Here is a 20240-nt window from a genome sequence, read left to right as displayed (position 1 = left end):
TGTCTGATTCTGTGGTCTACACATGAGTCGTGACCGGCCCCATTCAATAACTGTGTGTGTCAATGTGTCTGTGTTTTTCATATAAACCAGGGCGAGGAGCCAAAGGCCTTTGGATATTTATAATATCAATAGAGGCCCGGTGCACAACATTTATGCACTGGGGGTCGAGAGGGGTCCCTCAGCCTGGCCTGCACCTTCTCGTAGTCCGAGAGCCCTCGGAGGATGTCTGTCTGCTGGCTTAGGCCCGATAGCCAGGAGGCAGACATCCCGGAGAGGGACTTAGCGCTGCTGCTGAGGCGGGAGAGTATCCTACCACAGCCACTGTGCTCACCAGCTGTGAGCTTGGCTTCTGGCTGAGTGGGGCTCCCCCTGTGAGGACACACTGACCACCAGGGGGCAGCTCCTTCATTGAGTGTCTGCCCCCTGGTGGTCAGTGCGCATTACAGCAACCATTCAGCCATTCAGTTGATTTGCGTATTAGGGTTTTATTATATAGGATTAGTAGGCCACACAAAATTATCAACTTAAAAATTAGCCTGCTTATTTATCTTAAAAATTATAATCTTAAAAATTAACATTTAATTCACTAACCCCTACTATATTTAAGGGGGAGGGGAATAGACACCTCTATGTTAAGGGGTCTTCCTTAACGTGAATATTAGTATTTTAGTAAACTCACAAAGGTACCAGAGGAAAAATTGCAATTGTGAGATGGCAACGAGCTACGACGCTGAGAATAACTGCCAACACGCTACGCATGACCGACTTACCCCGGGGGCCGGTTTCTGAGGATGAACGCGAGTCGTTAGCATGCTTTACTGAAATGAAAGAATGGAAGATGAGACTCACAAACACAGCGGTGGGTGCGGATGCCAACAGAGAATGAAGAGCCACATTTCCTCCTGAGAAGAACCACAGCGTGAGGCCTGGCACGCTTCCCCAGAGCCCGTCTTTAGGGAAACAGTGGGAGGAACATGCGTGGGGAGCTCAACCTTGAACTAGCACAGGCGAACCCAGGTGGGCAGACACAAGTGGCAGCTCCGGGGAGGAGAGCCGAGGCTGCCAAGGAGGCGGTGGTGGAGCCCGGGCACCATGCAGCACACATAACGATGAGGAAAGTCACCAACGAAATGAGACAATGGGACGGCCATGCCCACCCGATGCCAGCAGAGCCCGTGGTGCTCCCTGGGAGCCTACGGGTCTCTCTTCCCTTGTGATGCCTTCCCTGTGGCACCTGGACTCAAGGCGGGGAGAGAAGCAATTCAGATAACCTTGTCCATTTCAGAAAGACAGAAAAAATTATGTGATAAACACTGTAATTGAGCCTGGCCGGTGTGGCTCGGTGGTTGAGCTTCAAACCCTTGAACCAGGAGGTTGCAGGTTCGATTCCCAGTCAGGGCACCTCCCTGGGTTGTGGGCTCAATCCCCAATAGGAGGCAGGCAATGAGTGATTCTCTCTCATCATTGATGTTTCTATCTCTCTCCCTTCCTCTCTTAAAATCAATAAAAAATAAAAAAATATTTCTTTTAGAAATGTGTAATATTGCTCCTCTTTTATTTTTGACTGATGGGCTCTCCCATCTTTTTTAAAATATATATTTTATTGATTTTTTTTTTACAGAGAGGAAGGGAGAGGGATAGAGAGTTAGAAACATCGATGAGAGAGAAACATCAATCAGCTGCCTCCCACACACCCCTTACTGGGGATGTGCCCGCAACCAAGGTACATGCCCTTGACCGGAATAGAACCTGGGACTCTTGAGTCCGCCAAACCGGTTAGGGCAGGGCTCTCCCATCTTTCCAGCCCGCTGGCTTATCCCAGGAATCAAAGCCCGAGCTGTGCTTGGGAAACCCGGGATGTCCTGTGTGCTGGCCCACTGTGCGATGTTCATAGACAGAGCCGGGCAGCTGCAGGGGCAGGTGTCTCCTGTCGGGGGGCCTCCCTGGAATCGAACTAAAGAACCTGGCTCTCGCTGGCATCGGCCGGAATGAGCTCACAGACACCTCTGTGCGCAGCGTTCCTGACGGAGGGCACGTCGTCTGGACTTACAGCTGTTGACGGTCAGCTTCATGGGCATTTTCTGCACGATGGTCCTCAGCTTGGGGAAGGCCGCGAAGCAGCAATAGTCGTTCCGGCTGTCCTGCTCCTCCACGTTCGCAAAGTACAGGTCCCCCGCCTGGCTCATGGACACCCTCTCGCTTTGCTGGATGTGCTGCAGTTCTGGAAAGGAATGTGTCTTTAAAGGGGCAACAGTCCTGCCCCGGCCGGTGTGGCTCAGTGGGTTGGAGCATCAGCCCGTGCACTGAAAGGCTGCAGGTTTGATTGCAGTTCAGGACATATGCCCAGGTGGCTAGTTCGATCCCTGATCAGGGCGCACGTGGGAGGCAACCAATTGATATATCACCCTTATCTATCTCTCTCTCTCTCTCTCTTTCTCTCTCTCTCTCTCTCTCTCTCTCTCTCTCTCTCTCTCTCTTCTTCTCCCTCTCCTTTCCTCTCTCTCTCTAAAATCAATAAAGTCCTGTCTCAGGGGAGGATTATAAAGAAATAACCTCATCTCTCTTCTCCTTTCTCAGCGTCTTGCTTTTCCATTATTTCACTGCTCATGGCAGGGGAGACATTACTAAACCAGAAATATAACACTGTCCGGCGAGGCTTGCTGGTTGAGCAGTCACCTAGGAACCAGGAGGTCACATTCCGTTCCCGGTCAGGGCACATGCCCAGGTTATGGGCTCAATTCCCAGAAGGGGACATGCAGGAGGCAGCTGATCGATGATTCTCTCTCATCATTGATGTTTTTATTGGTTGTTTTTTGTTTTTTTTTCCTTCTCTTTCCCCCTTCTTCTCTGAAATTAATAAAAATAATTTTTTAACAACAGAAATATAATGCTCACAGCAGACACCGGTTGTGCTGGGCCCTGACATGGGTGCTGTCAAAGGTGAGTGGTGGGTGCTGTCAGAGGTGAGTGGGTGGAACTGTCCAAGGTAGGCAGGCTGTGGACACAGGGTGGACCTTCCTCACAGATGCACCTCCTCCTGTCACTGGCCTGCACGCTCTTCAGATGTGACAGGCGATCTGTTTGGCGGTTTTCTAGTGTTTTCATGGACACCCCTACGTGTGTGCTTAAAACTTGGAGCAAACTTTAGGTGGTAGTTTCTCACTGTGTTTGACTCCACAGCGGTAACCTGCTATTATTGTTTTTATCTTCGGCTCCAGGGTGTCACTGACATGCATGGGCTGGCCGGACGCACTCACCGATGTTCATCCAGTAGATGTGCAGCGGAGGCAGCCCCATGGGCGGGTTGCAGGGCAGGACCAGGGGGTCTCCTTCCTCCACTTCCAGGGGCTCGATCTTCTCTTTGGGGAATTTCGGAACATCTGGAATAGAAAGCCATTTCAAGACATTGTTAATGTGAACGTCCAGCGACACAAGTAATACCAGCTGCCTGAACCGCTTCTGTCTCACAGCCGGGACCTTCCCCAGCGCGCTTCGGGGGCAGGTCCTCCTTGGCCTTGGCCACTTGGGAAGGCTCAGTCACCCCAGGCTCAGGCACTGTGGGGAGTAACAGCGCCACCTACCTGTGGGCGGCAGCTCTGACTGAGCAGGTGCCTGCGGGTCCCTGGGCAGGAAGTCCAGCTCTCTGAGCCCAGCTCCTGACTTCCAGACTGTCCCTCCCTGAGCTCCACATCCCCACCCCTCGCTCAGTGTTTCCGCTGATGCCCAGCATTCATGGCACTGAAGGTCACAGGGTCACCGGGGAGTCATGGGATCTGCTTATCCTCAGACACAGGGGCGGCCGAGGGAGGGATATCCAGGTCCAGAAATGCAAGCAGCCAGCAGTTCTAACTGTAACACGCAGAGGCCACAGACCCAGCGGAACGCTCACTGCTCAGGAGACGCCCACTGCAAAGCAGACTAATAAGATACAGAATGCCCTCATTACCGAATCCCCTCAGAGCACTCAGACACCTGACCACTCCCTCAGAGCGCACAGCCAGGGACCCTGCGTTAATCAAACCTCGGTTATAGTGTTCCATTTTTGGAGATGTCAATAGTGCGATTCAACTGGCTTCCAAGGCACCGATCATAAATCACAAAGAGAAATGAAAAGTGCAAGCCCATCAAACCTTTTATCCCGGGGCAGAAGTCTCCGGGACAGCTTCTGGCCAAAGGTGACATCAGTATCTGGAGGGAGGGGGGGCTATTTGCATGTGGGATACTGTAAGGTCTGACAGTCGGTGTGACAAAGGACATTCCTTTGTTGGTGGTTTGGGGTTATTTTTTTAGGTCTGACTGTCTCACTTTGAAGCCGTTTCGGGAGGGTGATGCCGGCTGCCGCCTGCGCAGAGGAACTTCGTTACTAGAACCCATCAGTGGGCAGGACGTCGGCTTTATCCCGAGGAAGGCGTGGCTCCGTGTAACAGTAACCCTCCCTGGGGACGTGGGCTGGTTGTGTTTCTCTGGTGACAAGCATCAGCCAGGCCGAGTTGGGACACAGGCAACACTGTCTGGAGCGCACGTATAAACACTCGTTTTTCTCCTGGGCTCCGGCTTGCCGGCTCATTCCAGCGGAACCGTCTATCATCACGCCGAACAGCCTCATTCCTGCGGCCTCGGAGAGTCTGGCCCTGACCCGGGATGTTCCCTGGACGGAGGCTTGGAACCCCCAACCCCAGAGCCGAGAGCCGCAGGACACCCAGCCGGTCCCGCGCCTTAATGTGCTCCTGTTCATAAAATGGCACCACACCGACCCCTCACCCATGGGTGTGGTGAGAGTGTAAAGAAACCACTCCACATACATTAAAAGAGCGCTGACTGCCGAGATCAGTCGTCGGCTTGGGGACTGAAGGGTCCCAGGTTTGATTCCAGTCAAGGGCATGTACCTTGGTTGCGGGTAGGGGGTGTGCAGGAGCAGCTGATCGATGACTCTCTCTCATCGATATTTCTAACTCTCTATCTCCCTCCCTTCCTCTCTGTACAAAATCAATAAAATATATTTAAAAAATAAAAATAGCGCTGGCACTTAAAGGTCTGGCTCAGTAGACAGAGCCTCGGCCTGAGGATCCAAAGGATCCCGGGTTCGATTCCAGTCAAGGGCATGTACCTTAGTTGCAGGCTCCTCCCCAGCCTGGGCCCTGGTCATGGAATGCATGGGGCAACCAATCAATGTGTTTCTCTCACATCGTTGTTTTTCTCTGACACGCTTCCTTCCACTCTAAAAAAAATTTTCAATGGAAAAATAATATCCTTGGGTGAGGATTGACAACAACAAAAATCACCAGACATGTGGTGGGTCTCGCTCAGGAGTGCTCCCCCCATCCCCCTGTGATGTCCACCCCATCATGAGGGTAGACAGACGGGCCACGGGGCGGCGGGCTCTCTCCTCCTGATGAGCTTCTGTGATGTCTGTGACTATTTGGGGTTAACTTCCCCAGAGGAGGCGGCAAGGGGCCAGAATCACTGTGTAGAAAGGTTTCCGGTTGTAGGGATGACAATGGGATTTCCGGCTAATGTGCTCGCGTTGGAACTTAGCTGGCTAAGGCCTTGCAGGGGATGGATGAAAACTTTAAAACATGAGAGAGATACGTGATAACACTCGAGTCACAATGACCCCGTTACTATCAAAGGAACCCAATGTCTGCCGCTTAGGGACAGACTCAGGGATGAAGGAGTGGAAAGCCCCGACTGGTCTCTGATGTTGGAATCCCCTGGGAGCCGGGCCCGGGGTCCTCTTCAAAACACCACCGATCACAGGACGCGGCCGGGTGATGAAGTCATTTCAGAGGAGACGGAACACGATGCGCCAGAAACTAATTTATTTTTCCCTCTTCAGAGCAGCAGAAACTCGAAGCAATTACCCACCGCTCAGCTCAGCTCTGAGCGCGGCTCTTAGCGACCCTGCCAGCAGGTTCCGGCCAGAATGTCCCCACATTGTTCAGGTCTGGGCTCCGGCGGCTTCGAGGGCCAGAGAGCACGTCTGTGGAATCCTTTCATGGAGAATTGCGGGCAAGAATGCGCCCTTTCTCTCTCTGCACCAGGTCTAGCTGCTGCTTTTGCCTTTGTGTTTCCATAGCAACCATCAGAATTCAGGGTAGGGACCAGCCAATGCCATGTCTTCTAAAGGGATTTTTAATAACCTCTCTCTGCCTCTCTCTTTCTCATCTTATTTCTGCTAACTGATTTCAGATGAATGATAGGTGGGCAGATAGATGGGAAATAGATAGATGGATAGATAGAGGATCCATCTAGTTTTATCATCCTCAACCACAATTTCCATGGCGATAATTTCTGATCCAGAATTCATTAACGCTTGCGACTGAGAGTCACTTCAAACCCAAACTCCCAAGGTCATTTCCAAGTTTATGTGTCACTGCTCTGCCCATGACTATGCTACCAAGTTTCACCCGCCAGCTCAGTAATGCTAATTCCGACAAATCAGCATCCTTGTGCTTATCCACTTCACGTACACAAAAGGGCCCTTTGTAAAGCAAGCGTAAGTGATAACGAGAAGGAAAGTGATACCACGAACACTCTTTCAGCAGCCACGCCTTACCCAAAAACCATAATCTTGCCACAACCTCTCTGCTGTCCCCCGCCCCCCCTCATTCCAGGAGATACCATCACTCCCCTGCATTTTATTTTGCTTGTTTTTCACTACATGTTTGCACTACAAGTTTCACACAAAACGATATCCCTAAACAATATTCCATTTTGATATATGTTTGAACTCCCATAAATGAGATCACAGTGTCTATGTGTTCAACATATTCCAAAGGCTCCTCATCACTGTAGGGCTGTATTTTTGTCTGATTATACTACAACTAGAGGCCTATTGCACGATATTCATGCAAGAATAAGGCCTTCCTTCCTCTGGCTTCACTCCCAGCCACCAAGGAGCCAACAAGTCCTCACTTCTGTCTGGAGCTTGGCTCCTGTAGCCCTCTGCCACCCCCCTTCCCCTCATAGCAGGCATCCCACCCCTCCCAGCCACTCTGCACCTGGATATGCAAATTAACCCGCCATAATTGTTGGGTTAATTTGCATACTCATAGTGATTGGCTGTGGGCGTAGTGGAGGTATGGTCAATTTACATACTTGTCTATTATTAGGTAAGATGTATTTATTTGTCCAGCTGTGACTGGACTCCTGGGTTTCCCAGTGTGTGGAGCTTTAGCACATCTTGTTGAAGAAAGCCTCTCGACTCTGATGTCAGGAATATTGTTCAAAATACTCTTCCACAGTCTTTAATCTCCTGGGAAGGAAGCTGCTCCAGGAGGGGAGAGAGGGCTCCAAAGAGAGGTTTTCTGCATGGATTGTCAGCGTTTCACATGGTTCCATCTCAAAACCAGAAGGAAAGGGAATCGGGCTGGCTCTTCCGTACCTTTGTCAGAGCTGTGCGGGTTTGTTTCCCGGTTCTCCGTGCACTTCCAGGACCTGCACTCCGCCATGCGACCTAGTGACACAGTCTTCCCACGGGGCCATGCACCCCGACTTGTCCTTAGTCAAGAGACTCCACCCAGGAGCCCCTCTGCCCCTCACATCCTTGAATCAACAGGTCAGACAAACTCCACAGACAGACAAACCAAAGCATCCAGCAGAGACTTGTGTTCCGTTGTCCTGTAGATCAATTCATGGAGCATCAACAGTTCGGCTTTCCCAGTCTTTCAATCCATAAAACTGATATTTTCCCCATCTGTGTAAGTCTTTGACGGTGATTTTCATACACATGTACACTTTTCAGCTAAAGTTCTCACGCCTCTCTGTTGCACTGACTTTCGGTGTCTACATTATTCTCCCCTTCACTCTCCTTCCTGTGACTTTGCTGTTACCTCAAGCTAGCGCGGTCATTTTCATCTCAACACAAGGACCCCTGAGAAGCTGACATCACCTACCGCAATTGTCCCGGGGCAGAATCTCCGCCACTGTCACTTCAGAACGTATTCCAGGGCCTTTGCCCTCTCTCCTCTGACTTAGGAAGTACTCAGAAATACAGTTATTCGTGTGCAAAGATGTAAGGCTTTTCTAGATTTCTTTTCATTATTGATTTCTAACTTAATTGCATAAGGTCATCTCAATTTCCTAGCTAGGAAATCACCAAATATCAAGAAAGCGTGCTATTCTGGCTAGCGACCGTTCTGTACTGTGGCCACTGGCTGGGTTGTGAAACCTACTATGTGCCTGGCATGGATGATTTTTCTGCTTGAGTTCCCAAAAAATGAAAAGACGAGGCGAAATGTACTGTGGTCATGGGCTGGCTTGTGAAACCTCCTACGTGCCTGGCATCGGTGATGACGGAGTTGTCTGTTTCTCCATGCAGTTCTGTTGTTTTCTTCGCATAGTTTAACAGGTACCTTAGCGAACTAACCTCGGGAAGCCTTTTTAAAGGAAGGTTGGTGGTGCCTGGCGTTAACAGCCACACCTGCTTTCGCCGGCACAGCATTTAGCCGGGCTATCATCTCCGCCTTGCGGTTTAATGATTCTGCGTCCGTATGCTTTAGGAGTGTTACGTTGTAAATGGCTCGTGGCTTTTTATTAACCGGAGCATTTATTAACCGTTTGCTTTTATTGTTAATCAGTGATATATACCTGAATTTATTTTTACTAGTTTTTAAAATGCCTGCTCATTTCACTTTCTATTTTCTCTCCTTTCTTTTTCTTCCTCCTCCTCCCACCACATGGTTTGAGAATCATTCTTTTTTTCCTATACTTGTAATTAATCTATAAATATTAACATGCACAGGTAACATACAGAGTTTACATGGATCGAGGTGTTCTCCCCTCTGCAATCATTTCAATCCGGTCCCCGCCCCGGCTTTTGGAGCAAGGCCCACGTGTTGTCATGATGTGTGATTTAGAAGTGCGGGCCTATTCCTCTGCCATGCTCTGTGAGCTCTTCAAAGCACAGAGTTCCATAAGGAGAAACTGCCACATGGCAGCTGATGACAGGGTTCTAGGTAAGAATGTATTCTGGGAGCCTTTGTTAGAATCCCATGACCCTGCCCCCTGTAAGGTCAGGGAAGACAGCCAATTGTGATGGTGGGTCAGCAGAGGTTGCATGAGCATGGAAGTGATGAAGTCTTCGTTGTGGTGATAATTATTGACCAATGACCCCCTCCATAGTAAGTCTCTTGCAGTTTCCATGACTACTGTTTAAGGCAGGCATGACTGCTAAACATCCTTCTGAGGGACTCTCCTGGTGATGTTAGGTGAGCTTTAGGACTTGCTCTGAGCCATCTCCCCGCTAGAAGTTACCTGAGTGGCTTCTCGTTGGAAGCAAATTTTCATGCTCTCTGTCCCAGACCCTAACCTGCTGACCCAGGGTCACGTGCTGCAGCCACAACATGGGGATGAGTCATCCATGTAGGGAACAGAACAGCTGCTCTGACTGACATCTGCCAGGCCCATAGCGAACCACGTGATTGAGGAATGACCTGTGTGAACCCCGTGTGGGGATGACTTGTTACTGCAGCATAACTCGCTGACCCTGACTAATACCACACGCAACTCGGTTCTCATCACAAGGCAATAGATCTACTATGTTTCCCCAAATTAGACACAAGGTCACTGATGGAGTGCAGCGGCCTCCCATTGCTTGCAAGGTTATCCACTTCTGCGATGTGGAAGAGACCCGGAAGAGAATTCCCCTTAGGAAAAAGGCATCAGGCACAAGTGCGCTGATCAGATGAATGGTGTGTTGTTTCCTCAGAGCCCAGAACACCGCCTACTGCACACGTGACAAAAAACGTCTCTAAATCCCCTCTGCCATACTCACTGGGAACTATGAACTCTATTTCTTCCGACATCGCCACTCCCAGCTTGTTGGAAGCGAAGCAGCGGTATTTCCCTTGGAAGTGAGCTATCTGCCCCTCATTTGGGATCCGGAAGGTTCCCGAGTTGTTGGAGGCAATGATCCGAGGGTCGGAGAAGTCAAAGGGCTTGCCGTCTTTCGTCCACGTAAATCTGTAACGAAAACTCAGCTTAATGACCTGGAAAAATGATACCGTGTCCAAAAAGTATGTATACACCAATGCACAGAAATGACAAAAATGACAGGACGTTTAATTTCTGGTGGAAAATATGTTGAATGGGCTATCATAGGAGATATCTGACAGGCTGCTGTGGACTGATGTGTACATTTCCCCAAATCCCTGTCCTGAAGCTCAGTCCCCAGTGTGATGGGGCCAGAGGCTGGGCGGTGGGAGAGGATGAGGTCATGAGGGTGGGGTTCTCGAGAACGGGGTCAGCGACCCCAGGAAAGAGAACATTCTTGCCTCTCTCCTCCCCCAGGTGAGGTTACAGAAAGGGGGCGGCTGCCGTGAACCAGGAAGCAGAAGGAAAGGGGGTTCCATACCTAACAGCCACAGGCGGGAGGCTACTCACCGTGGCTCCGGGTTGCCTTTGGCCTCACACTCGATTTGAAAATATTCATCGAAGGGAAAGGCGACTTGCTCCTTGGACTGCTTCGTGATGGTCGGAACCTGTTGAACTGAATGGTGAAAACAGTGGTGAGGTGAGCTAGTTGCCATAGAGATGCTGTCACCTGCTATCTGTGTTGACGAGAGAAAGGTCTGAACAGGTGGACATGACAGGATGAGCCTGGCTTCCCCTGTGTGCCCTCGGTTTCACTGCTTCATGTTCCACTTTATTAGAAATCAGAACTAAAAATCCTTAAAATGTGTATTAGTCCATTAAAAATAATCCCATCACAGGTTAAAATAAATAACATGTTTTATAAAAACAAAAAACACAGAATAGAATAAAAGACCCTGGCATTGCTTCATTTTGCTACAAACCTCTTTATATCCTGAGAGACGTAGGTTCTCATCTACGTCTGCAGCAAATCTGTTGCTGAAACTGTCTTGCTTTAAGATCTCAAGAAAAAAAGAAGAAAATAGCTCAGCAGGTGTGGCTCAGTAGTTGAGTGTCTACCTATGAACCAGGAGGTCTTGGTTGGATTCCTGGTCAGGGCACATGCCCAGGTTGTGGGTTTGATGCTTCTATCTTTCCCTCCCTTCCCCTTCCTCTCTGAAATCAGTAAAAATGTATTTTTTTTAAAGAAGAAGATAATAAAGATAAGAATACCCAGCCTCACACAGGTCTGTCCCTGAGGAGATAAGACATTTTCCAGACCCATCTGGAGACTGTGGATGGTGCCCTAGAGAGTTCACCAAAACTCAACAAGTGGCAGTTTCTTTCTTTTCTTTGCCTTTTTTTTCTTAATATTTAATACAAATTAATACAAATGTGTTTGTTTGTTAATCCTCACCCAAGGATATTTTTCCAAGGATTTTTAGAGAAAGTGGAAAGGAAGGGGAGAGGCAGAGAGAGAAGCATCTATAGAGAGAGACACATTGATGGGTTGCCTCCTACACACACCTTCACCAGGGCCGGGATTGAGCCTACAACTGAGCGACTTAATGCCCCTGGACCCTTCAATCCGTGGGCTGAAGCTCTATCCACGGAGCCACATCGGCCAGCGGAGTGGCAGTTTCTTCATTGCAATGTGGAGTCTGAAACCATGGCCATAAACTGTTCATACTCTGTTGCAGTAAAATGTCTGATCCGCGGATTCTTTTTATCATGCACGATCTTGTAACATCACACAATAACCCTTTGGAAAAAGTATTGGTTCCTGAGTGACAACCACCTGCCAATCCTGATACATCTCATTCCACAGGATTCAAAATTCACTTTTGTCAATATCCTCACTGATCTGACCGGCGGGAAGCTGTCAGGCTCCGAGGGGAGGCTATTGATTTGTGGTTTTATCAATGGCAGCACATACTGCCAGCTGTCCGCCTTGACGTGACAGGGCCCACGGATCCATGGGGAGCAACCCCTGCCACGTACCCGCTTGTGCAACTCGGTCTGCCGTGGTCTTTGGAGTAAAAACGGAGCTCACACCATGACTCGGTGAAGGAGCGGGACCACCTGGGCTCTGGTCAGAGGCAGAACCCCACTCAGCCACAGATTATGAAGAAGAATGTGCTCAAGAAGGGACATTTAATAAGAGCAATTAACATGTTTAATCGCTTCAACAAGGACAATCTTTTTTTAAAATTATTTTTTATTGATTTCACAGAGGAAGGGAGAGAGAGAAGAAAGAGAAATATCCATGATGAGAGAGAATCATTGCCCGGCTGTCTCCTGCGTGCCCCCTACTGGGAGATCCAGCCCACAACCTAGGCATGTGGTGCCCTGACCAGGAATTGAACCGTGACCTCCTGGTTCATAGGTCAATGCTCAGCCACTGAGCGATGCCAGCCAGGCTGCACAGGAGAGTCTTAAGCAAAACTTTGGTTTGGTTTGGTTTTACTAAGAGTAGAGGGTTGTGCAGAACACCCTGCCTGCTGGCCCAGCTGGCTGCCAACACCTGGATCTCCGTCAGGGCGACACCATCTACCCCCGATGCTTTTGTGTCATAAGGCACCTGTTTGTGCCGCGAAAAGCAGCAATGCCAGGCGGTGTTACCGTGAAAGGTCTGACCACAGACTTCCCGATGTGCCTCTGGGACCGGAGAGGTACTAGGCCACCTATGACGGACGCTCAGCCTAGAACCATGGTCAGCAAACTGGCTCGCTAGCCACATGTGGCTCTTTGGCCCCTGGAGTGTGGCTCTTCCACAAAATACAACGTGTGGGTGCACATGTACAATGCAATTGAAACTCGTGGCCCATGCCCACAAGTCAGTTTTCGGCTCTCCAAATAAATTTCAATCGTTGTACTGTTGATGTTTGGCTCTGTTGACGAATGAGTTTGCCGACCACTGGCCTAGAACAATAACTCCATGCCACTTCCAATTTTAAAATTCTGTTTTCTTTAACTGTGCCTAATGAGTCTGATAATTGTGTTTTACCAACTTAGGGGCATTAGCCCAGGTTCAGGATTTATCCACTGGGTACTGATAAATTCTTCAATAACATCCCTACCTACATGGACATTTGCCTTGTTTCTGGTTAATGCTATGTCTAAGTCACGCAGGTCTTGAACTGAATGCATATTCGTGTTATTCAAATGTTACTACAGTTATAAATGGTGAGGGACGGTGCACAATAGCCGCGGTCCCTGAGACAGCAGCTAATGGCTTGTGAACAACTTGTCTGTGAGAGCGTTATTCTCTCCTAAATTTGCCGAGGTTGTAAAGTCTCGGCATCACTAATTACTCAGGGAGCGGGGCTCACCACCTTGGGGTGTTTATAAGAATAGATATTCTGCGTTATAAATCCTTCCTCCATAATTAGGCCAATTACACAGACACCAGACATGCTGACACCCTATTTGAATACCTGCCTCCGTTTCATTCGCTCCAGAGTCCGGAAATAAACGGGTAATATTCACAAGCCATTAATATTTTATAACAATTGTTGTCGAAGGACCGTGCGGCCCGAGAACGCACAAGTAGCTGAGACACCGGGAATGAAAATGAGCAGTACGGATGGAGACAGGGTCTCACTCCTTCCCTGCCAATGGGCCCAAGGAAGAGAGAGGGAGAGGGGGCGGCTGTTCTCAGAGAGGAGGGGGACTGCGGGTCAGAATGGCCCTGGGGCAAGTGTGAGGTTCGCTCCTTTCCCTCGAGGATCACGGAGAACCTCCCTCTGAGTGAGGCCTTGCGACTCAAACCGAAGAACCCACAGAGGACGGAGTTCTGCAGGCCCTTCCCGGCGCTGTTTCTGCAGGAGGCTGGCGTCCGGTGTGTGAGAGCCGGTAGATTGCACCTTGCCTCAGAGAACCTCGAATCTGCACGTCTGCGGAGTGGGTCAGCGGGGTTCCTTAATTAGGAACATGGAAACATGTCTGCAGAGTAGGGAAGGGACTCTCATAGGGGCTGGAGGGCTCCGGTACAGGCTGCCGCCAGCATGTGATGTCCAATAACTTAAGGAAGCCTCAGAAAGCGGTTCCCAGCACAGTAGCTAACCTGGTCAGGTGGTCTCAGTGGGACCGTTGGGATTTCCGAAGGGCTGGCACCTGCGTATCCGACTTGCTGAGCCCAGACCAATTCCCCAGACAAGGACCACCTGAGGCCCTCCCCAATGCGGAGAGTCTAAGAAGCCCCAGCCTTACTGGTTATAGCTCTCAGTTCCAGGCGGAAACCCAGGGGGGATGACCCTTGAACATTATGGACAAAACATCTCAGTAACTTCTCCAGGGTCCCTTTATGTCCCATCCGCTTATCACACAAGAGGATGTCCCCAAATCTCTACACTGGAGCTCACGTACTGTCACATACATTGCATTTGAGGATGGTAGGGACAGAAATAGAATATTGGGGCCCAGCTATCATGGTGAGAAATATCAATCCTGCTCTGTGAACGGGGATTGGTTTGTTCTGATTGAAGAAGGCACGTTCTCACCTGGCTGGGGGCTGCAGGTGGGACCTGGGAGCTCACCTGGAAATGAAGCCTGTCCTCCCCACAGGGAGCTGCCTGTTACCATGGAAAGATTAACCACCTTGTTTCGGAAACCAGAGCCACCAGCTCTTTGGAGGCCCCCAGCCGTTGCATGTCACTAAGCCCTTTGAAGATCCCCAGCCCCCATTACCTGTTATTTGCCCATTTGGCCTACCCTTTGCCTACTTCCCAGGCCATCTCTGTCCTCCTACCCAATATTAACACCTGGCTTGGAGGGAGGTGGGGGCAGAGGAGATGTTTGTGAACGACCTCCTGCTCTCCCATGCTGCCTGCAGGATTGGAATAAACACTCATACAGGATTCAATAGGAATCCTGTCTGTGCTTAATTGGCTCAAGTGCTAACAGGCCGTCCGGGCCCACTGACTGGTTACACAGACACATTGTTTTTGGGTTTTTAATTACTCTAACTTAATAGATTTATGATTTTTTAGATCTGCGTTCATTCTACTAAAATATGCCAAGATGTAAACTTCCATAAACCCACGGACTACGCTCTTGCTGTAAACTCGCAGGACAGGTGCCTGCAGCTGCGGTGGGTGCCATCGGATGTGCGGATGTGCGCGCAATAAAAATGGCTGCTTAATACTTTCCGATCCCATTTTTCATTCCTAAATATATAGTAATTTTTTTAAAAAAGAATACCAAGTGTATTCATTTCCTTTTTTTTTGTTATGATTGGTTGGGTACCAGTAATTCCTAAATCATACTTGTCCCTAAAATAAACTAACCTGAGTGTATAAAAGGAGCAGCTGTTAGTCATATGTGAGATCATTTTATAAGGCAAAATACCTCCTAATCTCTAGCTTATGTTCTCATAGGCCCGTGGTTGGCAAACTGCGGCTCTCAAGCCACGTGCGGCTCTTTGGCCCCTTAGGTGTGGCTCTTCCACAAAATACCACGGCCTGGGCGAGTCTATTTTGAAGAAGTGGCATTAGAAGAAGTTTAAGTTTAAAAAATTTGGCTCTCCAAAGAAATTTCAGTCATTGTCCTGTTGCTATTTGGCTCTGTGGACGAATGAGTTTGCCGACCACTGTCACAGGCCACATCTGCAGGGAGGCTCAAAGCCCGGGCGGGAAGGAATGGCGTTGGGCAGCGCAGTGCAAGCCAGGCCAACACTGAGGAACACATGGCAGATTCTGACCGGGTGCTGGAACATACACAGGAATACGGTCAAAAACGCCTCCTTGATCTAGATGTGTCCTACTTGAGATCAGACCCCAGAGAGCCGGGGCTGCGCCGTCACCATACCTGAGAGTGGGATGTCGGAGGTGCTGGCGAGATGCAGGAGGAGGGACAGGAGGGAGAAGACGGCTCCGCTGGCGCCCGGCGGCCTCTCCATGGCTCTTCCGGGAGGAGGACACACAGAGGACCAGGCCCTGTCCCCGCTGCCCTTCGGGGAGAAGCTGAGGGGAACCGGGTCGACCTGGAAACACAGAAAAAATACAGAATAACTCAGACTGGAAGCTCATTGACCCTAAAATGTCAACACCACAGAAATGGAATTTATCTTTCTTTTTTGTTGTTGTTAATCCTCCCCTGAGGATATCTTTCCATTGATTTTTTAAAGAGAATGGAAGGGAGGGTTGGGGAGAGAGAGAGAGAGAGAGAGAGAGAGAGAGAGAGAGAGAGAGAGGGAGAGAGAGAGAGAAATATCAATATGAGAGAGACACATCAATTGGTGGCCTGGATAGGGCTTACATTAGTAATAAAAAAATATTTTCAAACGTGTCTTTCCGTAAAGAATCATTCCGATCCACAACATAAAATGTGTTAAAAACAACTGCTTCCATTATGAAAAGCTGAGCACTGCCAAAAGGCAAACACTGGTGCTACCCACTGGAAAAAGGTTCGGGACACTCAACCGTGTAGCTGTTTCGAAGGGAGAAAGTATGAGGGCAACACGCTCACGTCTTGACCTTCAAACTTGCCTGGTCCTTCTCCCTCGGAAACACACCGAGAGCAGCCGCCCACGGTCACTGTTTATAGTTATGTATCACTTGTCACCTGCAATCTATTATTTAATACTCTGCTATTAATATTCAGTGCTGATTTCTTGAAGGCCATTGCATGTGCTTGTTTAATGAGCTGTCCTATGTGTAAAGGGAAAGGCTTCCAAAACCACGATGCTATTAGGAAACCACATTTCCAGATGAATACATCATCCTACCCTGAAACGGAGCATAACAACCACCGAGGGCCTCCAAGGGAGGCCAGGCTCCGTTTCCATTACTCTCGCGATGCCTCAAGCGGCCACAGTAAAATAGCGTTGGGTGCTATCGATAATTGCTCAACAGCAATGATCTGACTTTTGTAACTACCTAGTCTCAATCCAATAAGTCTCTCCCACAAAAAGGTAGAATCATTGAGCCCCTGGCTTAAAATGAGACTGTAAGGACCCAGCTGGCATGGCTCAGTGGTTGAACATCGACCTATGAACCAGGAGGTCATAATTTCGATTCCCAAATCAGGGCACATGTCCAGGTTGCAGGCTCCATCCCCACTGTGGGGTGTGCAAGAGGCAGCCGATCGATGATTCTCTCTCACTATTAATGTTTCTCTCTCCTTTCCTCTCTGAAATCAATAAAAATATATTTTTTTAAATATAGTTACTACATATCAATGAAGAGAGAGAATCATTGATCACCTGCCTCCTGCACAGCCCCTACTGGGGAATGAGCCAGCAACCCAGGCATGTGTGCCCGAACCGGGAATCAAACCATGACCTCCTGGTTCATAGGTCAACGCTCAACCACTGAGCCTCACCAGCGGGGCAGTAAGTACATTTTGAAACAGAAAGATAGCTACACAATTATATTCCCATCCATCTTTCTTCCAAGAAGCAGAGTCTGAGGCCGCACACCCGATGGAAGCATTTATGGGATCTCAGGATGAAGTTGGAACTAAGAGAAGGAAATACACTCAAAAATGTTGGGGAGCCAGAGACCTCAAGCTGATGTCTGATTCGTCGGTTCCAAGGACATCACCTCTAGTGAAGAAAAAGAACTGATGGCTTCCATGAATGGGACAGGGTGGTTTACATCTCCCTCCTCTCCCCACTCATCCTGGGAGGACGAGGTCATCCTGACATGGAGCTCAAGGACACAGATGTCTCAGTGTGGCCACAGGGACCCTTCGCACCGGACTCTGGTGCCCTGGAGTGATTGGTGTGACCGTGATTAAGAACACACTTGTTTCCAAGAGAACAGAAACACGGGCCGGCAAGCATCCTGCACAGGAGTGCCCCAACACAACGACACAGAAACGCGGTCATTTCTCCAGAACAGCCCCTAACACGCATGCGCCCTTCACGTGGCAGTGGCCTCAGACTGCCCAGATGGTCCTCACACAGAACCACTTCCCTCACATCCCTCTGCTGCTCTGAGCAGTGGGTGTGGGGGCGGGCCTTGGCCTCTGTCCATTCGCCGCCCCCCCCCCCCCCCACGCAAAGGCACTCTGCCTGCTGACCAGCGGACAGGAGCGAGGCGGGTGTAAGAACAGAGCCCTGAGTCGGCAGGTGACACCCACTGCCTTCCTTGTGGCCCGGGAGTGCCCCCCCTTTCTGGCTCATCTGCACACGGGGCAGAAGCATCGCCGCCCGTTGCACAGGGTGAGGTCAAGTGAGGTCACACCTGCTTGTCAGACATAACAGAACCACCGATGGAAGGCACACCGCACACTAACGCCAGCCGTGTATTGTATTGTGTTCACCACCCACGTCAGGTCTCCTTCCATCAGCATGGATCCCCCTCTTCTCCTTCCCACCCCCCCTCCCGCCCCCCTCTGAGAGGCACACTGCTGTCTGTGTGTTCGAGGCTGGGGTTTTATTGCTCACCCCTCCACCAGCCGTCTCCAGAGGAGGCTCTGGGCGCAGAGCGGAAGGGGCTACCCGGACCCTCCCCCGGAGGGAGAAACAAGCACTGCCGGCCACACGGAATCCGACGGCTGGAATGAACTCGGAGCATCTCCATCTTAAACAAGACTTTCCTGCTCGGGAGCCTGAAGCAGACCAGCAGCTTTTATTACAGCCGCGGGAAGGGACGCGCTCCGGCCAAGGCGCCCGGAGCGAAGATTTAAGGATGACGGAGTGGGTGTAGGTAACCATCAGGAGCGGCGCTCTCACTCGCTAGTGGAATGGTTTACATTTCATTTCCTTCCCGCACCCGGGGCTCAGCAACCAGTCACTGCCTGCAGGAGTGAGCGCCGACAGCAGGCACCAGGCCTGCTCGCGATGGGGCGGGCATCACCCTCACTTCCTCCCTCGGGTCTGTCCCCTCATGAAATGCCTTTTTCAAAAAATATATTTTATTGATTTTTTACAGAGAGGAAGGGAGAGGGATAGAGAGTTAGAAACATCAATGAGAGAGAAGCATCGATCAGCTACCTCCTGCACACCCCCTACTGGTCAAGGTACATGCCCTTGACCAGAATCGAACCTGGGACCCTTCAGTCCTCAGGCCGGTGCTCTATCCACTGAGCAACACCAGCCAGGGCCTGAAACGCCTCTTAATAACTGTCAGGCCGGGTGAATGACTCCCAGTTCTCTAGTCGGGGCTGCCAGGGAGGGAACCCACACTTCACCCAGCACCGTGAAACTGGGCGAGGATAAACATAAAGAAAACGATGAGGCTTTTGTTCCGCCTCCTGCTCGGGGAAGGCCATACATCAATTTACAAGTGTCAGGAACACAGGAATGCCGAGGTAACTGTTAATGGCTTTCTGCTCGGAAAACAAAGGGAATATTGTACATCTGGCCATATCCATTCACGCCGATTCATGTCGCTGACGTGACAAAGGAGTGGCTCCCAGCGATAATCCATCCTCCGCAGAAGAGCAGAGAAATGCAGACTTTCCTCTAAGCAACCTGACCGCATTGGGAAAATGTCAGCCTTCTCTGATAATTATGTTGGATGGACCAATATCATTAATAACGCCATTGATTTAATTAAATGGCAAGAGACGGCGGCTGAGCTCCAACAGGCACAGCATTGCACGTACGTGACCAGTATGTTTGGTCTCCCCTTCTATTTGCTCACGCGCCCACAATCTGGCTGAGGAGGTGCTGTGCTGACATTTAATGCAGGTTCTTTCCTAATGGAGGGAAAGAAAGGGGACCCCCCCCCCCACATCGGGACCGCGGGCTGCAGAGAAGGAGACCCCGTCTTCCATCCTGGCTCAGGGTGATTTCTGGTGCCTGCGCACCGTCCTGCTCAGGGGTTAGTTTTTGTTAATTGAGGAGGAACACAGCTGTGATAGGGGCAAAATAGAATATTGGGGTCCAGCATAATATGAATCCTGCTCTGATAACCATGGTTTTGTTCTGATTGAAGAAGGCACGTTCTCACCTGGCTGGGGCTGCAGGTGGGCCCTGGGAGCTCACCTGGAAATGCAGCCGGTCCTCCCCGCAGGGAGCTGCCTGTTTCCATGGAAACACTAACAACCTCATTGCAGAAACCGGAGCCGCCAGCCCTTTGGAGGCCCCCAGCCCTTGCACACCCACAGGCCTTCGCAAATCCCCAGCCCCATGACCTGTAAACCGCCCATGTGGCCTACCCTTTGCCTACTTCCCCAGGTCATCTCTGTCCTTCTACCCAATATGAGCAGCTGGCTTATGGGGGTGCAGAGCAGATGTTTGAGGGTGACCCGCTGCTCTCCCACTCTGCCGGCAGGATTGGAATAAATGCTCATATGATCTAACCCTGTCTCTGCTGAATTAGCTCAAGTAGTGACAGGCAGTGTACACCCATTGATTGTCCGGTTACAGATGAACCACCCAGGTGTACAGCTCAGTGGGTTTTTACGTAAGTTTAAATTCGTGTAACCACTTCTCC

General features: G+C 50.1%; 1 protein-coding gene across 5 annotated transcripts in view; it reads right to left on the bottom strand.

Annotated features, from left to right (window-relative positions):
• The window catches only part of CHL1 (cell adhesion molecule L1 like), a 95598-nt gene that overhangs the window by 31252 nt on the left and 44106 nt on the right, over positions 1-20240 (bottom strand). For 4 of the 5 annotated variants that reach the window (XM_084902030.1, XM_084902034.1, XM_084902033.1 and 1 more), the window contains exons 2-7: positions 15661-15835; positions 10384-10489; positions 9776-9963; positions 3258-3380; positions 2051-2221; positions 771-818 (exon numbers count right to left, since the gene is read on the bottom strand). In XM_084902030.1, coding sequence (XP_084758156.1) covers positions 771-818; positions 2051-2221; positions 3258-3380; positions 9776-9963; positions 10384-10489; positions 15661-15751 — 727 coding nt within the window. In that variant the 5' untranslated portion in view covers positions 15752-15835. The remainder of the gene's footprint in view (positions 1-770; positions 819-2050; positions 2222-3257; positions 3381-9775; positions 9964-10383; positions 10490-15660; positions 15836-20240) is intronic. The other variant, XM_084902032.1, reaches the window with a different exon arrangement.

The sequence above is a fragment of the Pipistrellus hanaki genome, assembly GCF_964339955.1.
Source record: "Pipistrellus hanaki genome assembly, chromosome: 13".
Lineage (NCBI taxonomy): Eukaryota > Metazoa > Chordata > Mammalia > Chiroptera > Vespertilionidae > Pipistrellus > Pipistrellus hanaki.
This window is presented reverse-complemented; position numbering and strand designations above follow the sequence as displayed.